The following is a 13,038-nucleotide window of genomic DNA, read 5'->3' on the forward strand; positions in this document are numbered from 1 at the left end:
GAGTATCGGTATTGGACCACAGTTGTAGCAAACCACAAGGCTTACAGTGCTGTGAGACAGTAGTCATATTACTCATCAGGTAAATAAAATAGTAAATACAGAAAATAAGATTTATTAAAAACATTTTTATAGTCTTAAACATTTAGTCATTCTCAAACCATTCATGGGAAACAGTCCTTATAAATACTATAATTTAACTTATAAAGCATTATCAACTATTTAGATTATAGAAAAATAAATAATGATTTCATGCAGTAACATTAAATTCTAGCCTTTATGGTACCAATAATTAAATAAAGTCTGGTACAATTTTAATAATAAAGTTACATGCAACCTTGTTAAGTCTCACTGTGAATATACTACATTAGACATGAAGGAATATGAAAATACTACAGCCTAAGACCCATCTTAAGGAAGTAGATAGGCAGATGTGGAAGGGATAGAAATAACAATACCTTTCCTATTTAAAGGAGGCACAGCCATCAATAGTAATAAAGGTTATACCCATACATTTTATAAGCACCAATTTATACCAAATAAATGCTAGGCGAACCTTAGATAAATGTCCTAAACAAATGGCAATCATAATTAAAGCAGATTAAAAATATAGACAGTAGAATTTAGAAGTTGCAATATGTAAAAGATATCTTAAATGTATAACAAAGTTAACAGCTACATAAAAAACAAAAGTAACATTCATTTGACTCTACAACATGCTTTTACTATTAAACAAACTATTACCAATTTAACCTAATAAAACTACATAGGAACTACACATTCGTGTTTAGTTTCCATAGCGTGAGGCACCAGCTTTAGCAAGTTGATCAGCCATCTCATTGCCATGAATCCCTTTATGGGCTTCTACATAATTCCACTTAATATTAATCTTTTTTTGGACACTATCAAGATCCTTAAAATCTACTTCATTCTTCACTGGTTCTCCTGACTGGAGTTTCCATCCCTTTCTTTTCCAACCTGAAACATGTTATGTGAATTGTCAAGTATACATACATCCAACAAATGTGTTGAAAATTTAATTTATCAATTAAAAACGATAACTTTTTATTCATTAATTATTATATCATGATTCTAAAGATTAATTAATTTAATTTTTAATTGTGATAATAAGATTGATAAGACAATGTTATTATCTGCTGTAGCTTTTACATAAAGCCCACTTTAACGCTTACTTACTCTAACGCTTCCTTAGTATAAATTAATTAATGTATGTATTATATTTATTAATAAAATAAGTAAACTAACCTGTCATCCACTTGGTAGCAGAATTGATAAGAAACTTAGAGTCTGTATTAATAGCCAACTTGTCAACCCCATTATCAATAGCCTGCTTGATGGCTTTTGTGGCTGCTTGAATTTCACCACAATTGTTAGTAGCTCGCCCAGACACTGGCTCACTTACATTTAGACTATGGCCATCACCCCAGTACACACCAAGACCAGCTCGAGCACCTGAACGCCCATTTGATGAACATGCTCCATCTGTATAAACTTGTACAAACCCCTCATCATCCACTTTAAAATTCGATCCAAGGTCCTGTGGTTGAATTAACTTAGTCTTCTTTCCTACCTTTTTAGTATTCTTTTGAAAGATTTTATCAACACGATTTGTAACTCCTTTCAGTCTTTCCTCTATGTCATCTAATTGTTTTATAACTATAGTGTTCAAGTCAATATCATCGTCATCAGAACTAAAACCATCTGTTTTTGCTTTTGGTTTCTTCTTTGGAACAGTATCGTCAGCTTTGAAAGAAGTTGAATAATTTCTTTTCAGATTATTATCGTTTTTACTGGGCAGAGATGAACGAGATTTTTGCTTTTTAGGAGGGATCTCCTTTGCCGGTCCACTAACTCTTTTGTTAGTTGTAATGAAGTCTTGAGCCTCGACAACTGTATTGAACTTTTTATATCTTGCGCCAGGAAAGCCCTTAACTTGGGCTTCACAATCACTCCATTCCATAAATATTCCGGAAGTCCGGCCTTTGGCAACAGCGTAGAAAGGCATTTTTTGAAAATACAAATTACTTTTAGTCCATAAGTCACATCGTAAAAAATTTCGTTGAAGATTTACAACCCTCCATAGCATTTAAAAAGCCAATAAATTGTTATTTAAAGTTTACACCTAAATAAAGCAATTAAAGGAGTACTGTCCTACCTACTGAGTTATGTAAACAAATTTCAAAAGTACAATAATTCAAAATCGTTGTTTACACTACTCAGCAACTTAGACATATATGAAATGTGGTGGAATCGAAACATTTTTTGGCGTTGAAGGTTAATGTCAGAATCATTTATTTGACAACACCTCACACGTAAACAGGGAATTACATTAGACTTTGTCACGTGACCATTTTTATACAAATTCGTTTGGCGTTAGTATTTTAGTAGGTCACGCCTGTCGATGTCGGTTTGGTCTCCAGTCCCAGCATCTTTCATTATGTTAAATGGGTGGATGGGAAGCAGGTAAGGGAACAGTTGTATGGATCTGGGGGATTAGACTAGATGCCTTAATAGTAGTGTATGTAGGAAGTCGAAAACTTAATTTGTATGAAAATGACAGTTCGTGTCGACACAGGTTCCTATAAATTTAGTTTTTCGACTTTCTACATAACTACTGTTAAGGCATCTAGTCTAAGCCCCCTGTAATGTTACAGAGAAAAAGCTGCCACCCAGTTTCTGGTACAATATTTAAAATAGATTTAGGATTCCACTTCCTGCATTGTTTTACAATTATAATAGACCTCAGCACATTCGTTTCGCTATGGTACCATTATTTGATTTTTATTTGTGATTATTATTCTAATTCAAGGAGAATTCCGTTTAATTTAGTTTCTATTTATTATAATTTCGGAAACATTGATTGCTGATACTAGTTTAGGTTGTTTACTTCGAAACTGCAGAACCAGAGGAGCGGCTGGTCGCGCCAGAATGGTGGCACACGGAGCGACAGTGAAATACCGGAGAATTCTTGGCTCGACGGTTGTGATGAAACTTGACGCTCTGCACCGGAAATTTCTGTGTTCGACATCATTAAATTTTTTGGTGTTTTTCTCGGGGTCACCACTTTAGGTAGTTTGGTTTATGTTGATTGGTCCTTATTTCGTTAAAATAAAACTTCCTAATAATTCGTTGAGAAGAGGTGAAGATGGAATGTGGAATGTGTTTAATTTTTAAAAACTGTAGATTTATATACAAAAGTTATCCTACACTGGCCACTAGTGGTAAACATGTGGTACCAAGATGCAAAGGGTGCGTAGACGATAAAATCGCGGCGCGGCAAAAAGTTGGTCCTTTTCTGCGCGCAGCCGTCGAAGCGTTCTCAGAACAGTTCGATATCGTGGTCTAACGATAACGCCAATTAACTGTTCTTTTCAGAACAAATTATTGTTTCATGACGATAACGTTTACAACTGTCCTTGTCAGGACACATCACTGTTTCATTACGACACGTACTAATCACCTACACTAGCATATCATAGTAATTTTATTTACTTTCCCCATTTCGTGATATATCTGAATAAAAATATTCTATTTCCAGTCTGCAGTGTAGATCTTTCAAATTGCAATGATTTGATATGTTAACAGGTTAAAATAGTTTTTATTATCTGTGCCAAGTACCTAGACAATGGTATGATAGGAGAAACGCGACTTGTTAGCAGCGTAAGAATTGTAAATAAATGTCACGTGATTCTTTACATCAACGAGTTTTAAAAGTTTGTAATTCAAGTAAAAGGATCTTACTTATATCTAAAATAAAACACCTTACATAATTCATTACTGTAACTGTTATGTTTTATTTTTCTTATTTAACTATATTAATATAAGTTCTGTCATTCCATAGTGCCTATTATTAATGTTAACATACTAAATCACTTCTAGCGTTTTCAGAAAATTCAAACAAATTTATTTGTATGTAATTGCAATTTAATTTTTGACAAGACCTAAAATTGCACTTAAAATGTGACATATAGGAATATAAGTTTCTTTATGCCTAGAAAAACAACACTAAATAAATTATCATACAGCCTTAACTACTGACAATCCATACAAATTGGTTAACAATACTTAAAGAAATGGTAATTAATATACATTATTTTCTCAGTTATCACTAATAGGAAATTAATAAAGAAAAACAAGCCCATTTCCATTCCTAGAATTAATTTTAATTTTCAAATATTGCTTATTTTTAACATACAAACATAACATTTTTGACAAACATTAATTCATTAGCTGTAAGTCAAAATGTGACAATTACTTCACCCTTAGCACGGGTAATATGTAAAATTGAAATGTTAGAATTTGTATTAAAACTTCATGACATCACAAGAAGTGCTTGTACAGATTCAATATTCAGATTTCAAGCTACAATCTATGGGATAGACACAGACCGTTAGTAATGCCTGGCTTGGTTTGGCTTTGTGTTTCCGCTAAGGGTTAAGCTTGTGAAAATGCGTTAGTAATAATTAACGCCTCATTAATTAGTAAGAATTTTTAAGATAAAATTGTTTTACAAAAGTGATATTATAATGGCACTAAATAATTGGGGTTATTAAAATGGAAGATATAGGTAGTCCTAGTACCAATTAGAGGCCTAGGTTGTCCTAGTAACAATTATAAACACTTTCCCACATAACTACAATTCACACACAAATTTATTAGTAAATGCGTAGCTTCGCACAACATACAGAAACAAACATACAAACTACAACACAACTTACGTTCTAAGTCAACTTTAATAAACAACATATTTATAAAATTTGTTAAAATGTGAACAAAAGTTTTTTTGGTTAATAATTGGTAAAGATCGTCACTGCAACTTTGAGTCACAGGTAAAACACATATAATTACAACCTGAGAGCGCGTCTTATCTGCGTGTGGGCAAAATCATTTTGTTCATTCACTATTCTATCATCCCGCGCAAACTTGTCTATCACGCAATATATGAAAATAAGTTGTCAAAATTTGACATACTGCCAAGACTAAAAGTAAAATTGTGACAATTTCACCGGCGAATGAAAACTCACCAAAAATGCTAATACAAGAACTTAATGACAGTGATACATACCATTCTTTGGCTGCAGCAGTAAATTAATGTTATATATACATAAACACAATATGCTTATTCCAAATTGTCAAAATTACTATTGACACTAGACATAGATAATAATAGTAATCTATCAATTATGATTTAATGTATTATAAACCTTGACTTAATATTTTTGTTACCATGTTTCATGTAAAAGGAATGGTTTTCCCGGTACTCTCCGGTAAATGTTATATAAAAAGACCGTGACAGTTGTAACTTACATTCCCCGTTGACATTTTGTAAATTAATAATATCAATGATCGTCCTAAAAAAAATAACTTGATAGTAACGTCTTGTTACTTCGTAAATAAAAGTAATTATAATGAGTCAAATGCAACTCACTCCTTTATTGCTTTTGATCCCAATAGAAATACGCCGAGTTATATATTCAAACAAACAGTTAAGCACCCTGTAGACTAGATAAAAAATGTAAAACTAGCGATGTTTAAGCATATATACAGCTGCTTGTTATGTTCAAAGCAATGTACAAACTATAATTTCAAAGAGATTTAAATATGGGACAGCTTTTGCTTTCAGCGTTCGGTGACATTCAGTGAATGATGCGTTTTGAAATTGACACAGCGCCATCTAGTATGTTTAGTAATATTAAGGTTTATTCTCTTGGTGTAAAAGTAGACTTAAAAATAACTTTAAAATTACAGTATTTTATTTCTATTTTTAGAAATATTATAAGTTTATAATAAATGCCTGTGTTTGATAATGTAAACCGCTAAAATATGACCTAACTAAATCCCTATAGAATTTAGAATTTCTAAAACTTTTGGAAAGCCGTCCTTTAAACTGAATTTATAAGATTTTTAAAAGAATTTATATTATGAGGTTCTTATTTGAGATATTTTTGCTTTTGATGTTATTATAACAATGTAGTTTTGTCTTAAGTGACTCAAAACACTGGATAACCCTATTCAACAGTACTTTTTTTCCCATTACTTGTTGATAATATAACATTTGAAATATTCTCCTATTATTTGAAAACACTTCTAACCATATGCCTAGCATATTTAAACCCCTTTGCTTAACATTAAGGTAAAACAGTAAACTGGCACGGTTATCTTGTCTTTAAAAGTTAAGATAACTATTCTAAAAAGCAAAAACATTGGTTAACCAATTTAACTCGGGTTAATTAATATAATACATTATTTTGAAGAAATTTTCTACGAGCTTTTCATTTGTCCTTCGGAATTGATATAAAAATATTTACCTATACTATTCTAAGTCACATCTGTGCGTGTTTATTAATATTTTAGTATGCTTAAAGCGATTGATGGGAATCTATGCCGCTATGGATGGAGCCGTGATATGAATGATTTGAGACGGATTGTGGAGGCCGTTTTTAAAGCAGAATTTTTATTCTTAACTAACGTAGACAGTCAAGTAGAGATGGGTGTCTCTCAAAGTCGCGCCAACTTAAACTTGACATACGACACTGGCAATTGACATCTGAAAGATGGAGCTTGACATAGTTTAACATAGACAGTCAAGTAGAAATGGTTGTCTCACAAAGTCATGCAACTGACACACAGTGACAGTTGACTAATGACAACAGCGCACGGCACTGTGTTAGCGCGACTTGGAAGACGACTTTGCATGTATCCAATTAATTTAATATGAACATTTTCAAAATACCGCTGCTAATATTGATATATAGAGATAATGTTTTAAGCAAACTAAGCCGTGTTTTTATTTTGGTTTTTTAAAAAGGCAGAAGAACGACTCGTATCAAATACCGTACAAAGAGGACCCGTATACTAAACAATTTTCTACTCCCGACCAATTGAGATACTTCAGTGTGCATCTCAATCAGCACTGTCTCCGTTCGTTCATGAATGCGTATGCGTAATAAATCGAATACCGAATAATACTTGACTAACAACGCGATGTTAAAACACACCGTTCTACGTCCAAATCTACTTCCTAATCGATAATCCAACGAACAAGGCACGTACCTCAGGATACGCTAAATTCTCTAACGTACAAGTCTTTGGTTCACTCTATATTGAGCACTCGTCACTGTCCCGCGCGTAATCGTCGTCCTCTTCGTCGTTCCGCGAACCGGTGTTCTTCACTTTGCTGGCCACGATGCCGGTGTTCACTTTGCTGAAGACGCTTCTGTTCAGTCTGGAGATCTCCCGTTGAGGACTCAGTCTCTCTGCGACCGCTCGTTCGTAGTTGTCCGAGATCTTGCTGACTCCGTTGACCGGGCTCGTGGGCGATTTCTTCGGGGACGCGATATTCTTCGCCTCCTTGTCCGAGCCAGCGGTGGCCGCGGTGTAAGACGGCGGATCTTTCGCTCTCGGATTTAACATTTGGGAGTAGAGAAAACTGTTGTTTAGGTTGTTGAACCTGTCCATCTTCCCGTTCATCATCATTAGGCTGACCGGTTTTTCTGGTGGGATGGGTTTCTCTGTCTTACGTTCCGGGGCGTTCGCCTTGGCCCATCGGTCCGGAGTGCCCAGGGCGTAAATTGTACTCAGGTTGACGTAGCCCGAAGGTCGCCCGGCCTCCTTCCCCCGAGGGTTGGAGATGCTGTCGCTGAGGGTTGAGTCTTCCACGCTCGAATCTTCTATAACTTCTGTGCGAACGTCGTCAATATTCGGCGACAGACAGTCGTCGTCCGTTTCATCGTATGAGCTGGAATTGAGGGGTTTAATTAGACATTGGTTATTTATCGACTGAATGCAAACTGCAAGTCCATCGGTTAGTGCTTCATGCCTGCCGTTACAAATAAAAGCGTAACTGGTATATACAAGGATATTTCATCAGTAAGGCAGACAATATTTCAAGCAAGTCTCAGTGCTGCAGTAATTGCAGTGCAATATTTAAAAGGTGGAGGAAGCCATATAATGATCATCGATATAGGAATACCTAAATTATTAAATTACAGATTTCATTGTAGAGGAGTTAGTATTGGGGTTTCGACTGATTTCTTTACAATTAGCTTTTCAATTAGAAGTAACTGTAAGCTCGTGGTAAAAGTGGAATGGATACAGGATAAATAACGGAGTAGAGTGAGTTATTAATATTGCTTGATGTTTCATGTACTTGGTATGAATGGGCGTGTATGTCTCATTAAGCATTCCTTTATGGATGATATTGTACATTTCAAGGCGTCAATATGTCACAATACACTGCACTTCATAAACACAATCTTACCCTATCATAGCCACTTCTATCTCCCTCCCTGATGAAAGAAATGTCGTATAGGTCCGAAGAACATAAAATAAATATAAATAAACTAAGTGGGCAACCAAAAATATATGAAAATACAAATATATAGGGAATCTTAGGCCAAATTTAAAATCGACTTAAGTTCGCAATAAATAGCAATTTTTAGTATTATGTCGAAGTAAACTATTTTATATTGCATTATATGTATAAAGAATTGCTAAAGGTCAAATTATATATAAAGAGCCCTGACATAAAAACCAACTTCTGTACGTCAAATGAAAAAAATTAACTTGAGTAGATACTATACGTTAATTTGAATACTTAACGAGTAGGCCACACCCGTTATGACGTGTGTGCGTTTTCGACATAAGTACGCAAGCGCAATGTGTATAGTCACTATTTTTAGACTAAGAGCTATTTTGCGGGGCACGTCGTTGTTTTACGTAACGAATTTTGGAGGGGGGAGGGTCCTCTTATAAAACGTTACGATGCGGGGATTGAATTACGCGTTATTGATAATATTATTTTCCACTTTCCAGTACTTTACACCACATAATGGTTAGTTTTAGGTATAAAGAGTCACTGGGGTTGGTCACGAAACGTTTAACTATTGGATACAGAAACGTTACGGCGCGTTTCATGGGGGGGGGGGCAAGAATCTCCAAAAATAGTGTGACGTCATACTTGAACGCTCTCTAAGGCAGAAAAAGGTTTTATATCTCAAGGCCCTAATTTAAGTTAAAAAAAATGCATACATTTGATCCTGCGCGTCGCTGCCTCCCTCTTCCGCTACGAGTAATTCGTATTCTTCAGCAGCGAAGCGATCCCATTCAGACATCTGTAATTTAATTTGCTATTATGTTTTGTTGTTGCATCATGAAACATTAGTTATTATTCTAATTAAGTGGAACCGAACGCAATGTGGATATGGCTAAAGAAAAAAAATTTTTTTTTAATATTTCCGTTCCAAAATGACTCCATAAAAAGTTTATATTATATATTAATCACTGATATTATATGATAGTTTTAAAATTTAAATCTATTTCCTACTAAACGTTTATATGCAAAGTATTTATCCTAGAATTAGCTAGTTAATGTTGGTAGCATAATATTACTTTTATTTAGTTTCGCTTATTTACGTTTTATGGATAATAAACGAAAATTTTAAATCCAGCTGATATTTTCTATGGCAACGTTAAATACCTCTGAATCAGAATCCCGTTGGGTAGCGAAGGGATCCCGCTGCTCGTGGTCCAAGTACTTCTCCAGGTTGAAGAATGTGTCGAAGAAGATAGGGGTGAGTTTACATTTTTTCAAGTCGGTCAACGTTATCTTGCCCTGCTGAGCTGGATGGACCATATCCAGCATCTGAAACGTTACATATGCAAAGTTACACATGTTGCAATTTTGAAGCGGCGATGCTACCTCTAAGGTCTGGGCCTCCAATATCTGTTTCTTAATAGGCAAGTAGGTGATCCTTCTGTCAATCAGGCCTGACACACGAAGACTGTTTGTGTATTTGTCAAATGAGCACATATATCAAATGCGCCATTGGAAGAATTATGGGAAGTGATTCGGAAGGACTCCAGAGTGAAGGAGGTAGAAACTACAGCCCACACGGTAATTTAATTTTTGAAGTGAAACTTCTTTATCGGCGTTGGAAAGAAAATTACCGTCACATTTTTCGGTTACGCGCCATCTTTTTCTTGTCCCTACCACGGTTGATTCGAAGTGATTCGAAGCCATTATAACAATGATAGTAATAATTCTATTACAATTAATGAAATTCTGTAATAATCTTAGTAAAAAGGTAAAATGAAATAATTTTATTATTTGTCATAGTAAAAGCCTTTAGTTAAACTTTATCTAATTTAACTTTATTTAACCAATTTCTGTAAAGTTGCATATAGTAGATGATTTTTTTGAAAAAATAAGGTCTTAAAGAAGTTTCACTTCTTACGTGTGTACACTAGTATACGCACACATTTTTTTTATTAAATCTTCGTTAGTAATAGATAATTAAGAGATCTGTGAACAAACGCATCAAATTATGGAATTCGTGTATGATTAAAGTACCTGACATAAACAGTCATTGTAGGGAAGAGTTTCGATTCCTATCGCCTCCATCCTCTGCATCTGCTCCTCGTAGAAGTACTCCAGCTCATACATAGAGATGAAGCCATCTCCGTCAAGGTCCATACATCTGGGGATTACCATATTAATTTATAAATACACATTTTTCATAAAGACATTATTTTTTCAATTATATTGTCATATTTATAATGTAAATAGGAAGTCACAGGCTTCTGGAATATCTTCATCAGGAGTTTGGGATAAAAAATTACTGTATATTACATTAAGTTTATGTTATTATATTTAATAAACACGACCTCCGACGGAGTGACGGCCTCCACCAAATTATTCTATTGGTCTCAGGATCCTGGGATATATACGCATGTTCTTATTATAAGGATGTCATGAGAAACGAATGAAGGAAGCATTGTGTGGATCCTCCGACATAAAGGAAGGATCCTCAATCTGTCTAAAAACTGAGTGGCCTGAACACCCATGCTAGCTATTTTTTTAAAGGAATCTCGCTGTTGACCTGGAGGGCCTTAACAGCTCAGCTCTGGTTGTTTGAGTGAGCTAGCTCTGGCGGAAATGGGCTTTTCCCACAATTAGCACAAGGGCGTCTCCTGCGAGACTCGGACCTCTGCTTGGGCCGTCGTGGGATGGTGCCAGTCGAGAAGTATAATATGCTCAGCGGGAAATACTTCCTTAATGCCTGTCAGGGTATGACGTCATCGTAGTGATTGTGGTCGTAGATGCTATCGATATAGACTAGTGATATCACAACCGAACGATACGGATAATAACGATTGTCTCTCCTCAGAAACATCGAACCAGTATATCTCAAATTCCTTTAAAAATCAAGTTATGTAGGTTATAAAGATGGCAATTATTTATTATATAATACTTCAAAAGCATAAAATAATAAACGGCTCAGATATTAGTCTTTCCTCCAAGTTTGATTTTGTAGTAGGCTTTTAGGTCGTGAGGTTCAAGTGCAAAGGCGCTAATTAAAGATTAAGTTGAGGCTGGTAGTACCCGTCACCCCAGAGCTGGTGCTTTCCTCCCTTAACGAATAAGTATCGCAATACAGCGAGGAAATGTTTCCAGTGTTCAAGTATTATATAATAAAATTTGCCATCTTTATAAGCTACATAACTTGCCCCCGAATTTTTAAAGGAATTTGAGATATACTGGTTCGATGTTTCTGAGGAGTGACAATCGTTATTATCCGTTTCGTTCGGTTGTGATATCACTAGTCTATATCGAGAGAATCTACGACCACAATCACTACGATGACGTCACATCCTGCCACAGGGACCAAACTTTTTAAATTTGCTTTAATTCTCTATTTATTAATTATAAATTTTGATTATTATTATTTTGTTTAATAAATACACACTTAAACTAATATTTTATTATGTTATAACTCATTTAAGTAATTTTATAATAACGCTTATCAATGATAATATATATAACACTCTCTTTTCACTTAGGTTCAAGGTTAATAAAATAATAGTTTGAACAAAACTCACGCGAGTTAAAACTGCCTTAACACATGCCACCTCTCATTATTCTCGGAAGTAAAAGATTTATTAATTATGATTTTTTTTTGTTGTTCTGTAATGTGGTTGTATAAACTATAAACTATCGTCATATTGTAAATTCTAGATAGTAGATAATGTTACGTATACAATATCGTATAGCTTTACGTAGTGGTTTTGTAAAAGCTTTCTCGTTACAGCACATAATCTAATAAGATATTTTAATATTATTATGTTAAGTAAATTATGTATATCATGTTTCGGTAATGAAAACCCAAAATCTTACTGAAATGAGATTTGCAGATTATATACAATATTTTATAATCTGTTCTTTTTTCTGATTCCGTAATGAGTCGTGTGTGTTGATGTATACGCATACTCTGTTAATGTATTATTACCTACGAGTGTCTATAATCTGTATGAACTGACAGTGGTGCCTTTAAATCTATAATGAACTCCAAAATGTATTTAAAATTACAAACTAACATTATTTTATTTGTAATGCGATTTATATATATGTGATTAAAAACAGATAAATAGAAAACCTAAATTTAATAATGTTTGTTCCTGTATTCCTTTAATACTGGTTTATCCTGGCTGTCCTTGGAGGAAAGAACTTTTGGACATTATAAAGGATTTTAAACTCACCTAAACCAATACTCGATGGCCGTGGGATGGCTCTTGTCCTCTTCAGCGAGTAGGAACCACACGAACTCGGTGTAGGACATCCGTGGCTCACCCCGGGGCGTCAGGCGGTTCTGGTTGCCACGCGTGACACACCCAGAGAGGACACGCTCTATCATGCGGCTGGAGAGAGCTGGAATTGTATGATGATTTGATTATTGGCGAAGAATATCAACCCTGAGGTCGTATGTTCAGAAACCTGGTCCAACTTGCGAGATACATGACTCTCAAGCAAAGCCTAGCCAAGGGTTGTAGCGATACTGGTTTTTTTCTTCCGTATTGTTGAGGAAGGAAGTTGCCGCTCTGACCTAAAGGATTCCTAGACTAGTCCAACCACTGACAGGCCCGAAGACTCCTTTTTAAAGGAATCCCGCTGTTGGTCTGAAGAACCTGGACCGCTAGGCTCTGTCTCTCAGCCGGATAAAAGCTTTTACCACGACTAGCACA

The 13,038-nt window shown here is 35.1% G+C and overlaps 2 protein-coding genes across 2 annotated transcripts in view; both read right to left on the bottom strand.

Moving 5' to 3' along the window:
- Window positions 1-151: 151 nt before the first annotated feature.
- LOC123717878 (ribonuclease H1) lies at window positions 152-2,257 on the bottom strand. Its single transcript, XM_045674125.1, has 2 exons — window positions 1,264-2,257; window positions 152-975 (listed from the first exon to the last, which is right to left on the bottom strand). Exons 1-2 carry the CDS (start codon window positions 2,102-2,104, stop codon window positions 785-787), a joined length of 1,032 nt encoding a protein of 343 aa, XP_045530081.1. The 5' UTR covers window positions 2,105-2,257; the 3' UTR covers window positions 152-784.
- A 1,591-nt stretch (window positions 2,258-3,848) lies between these two features.
- The window catches only part of LOC123717870, a 91,883-nt gene continuing 82,693 nt past the window's right edge, over window positions 3,849-13,038 (bottom strand). The window contains exons 7-11 of the mRNA XM_045674119.1: window positions 12,556-12,724; window positions 10,370-10,496; window positions 9,497-9,661; window positions 9,049-9,131; window positions 3,849-7,756 (exon numbers count right to left, since the gene is read on the bottom strand). Coding sequence (XP_045530075.1) covers window positions 7,117-7,756; window positions 9,049-9,131; window positions 9,497-9,661; window positions 10,370-10,496; window positions 12,556-12,724 — 1,184 coding nt within the window. The 3' untranslated portion in view covers window positions 3,849-7,116. The remainder of the gene's footprint in view (window positions 7,757-9,048; window positions 9,132-9,496; window positions 9,662-10,369; window positions 10,497-12,555; window positions 12,725-13,038) is intronic.

Source organism: Pieris brassicae, chromosome 13 (genome assembly GCF_905147105.1).
Source record: "Pieris brassicae chromosome 13, ilPieBrab1.1, whole genome shotgun sequence".
In the NCBI taxonomy this organism is placed as follows: Eukaryota; Metazoa; Arthropoda; class Insecta; order Lepidoptera; family Pieridae; genus Pieris; species Pieris brassicae.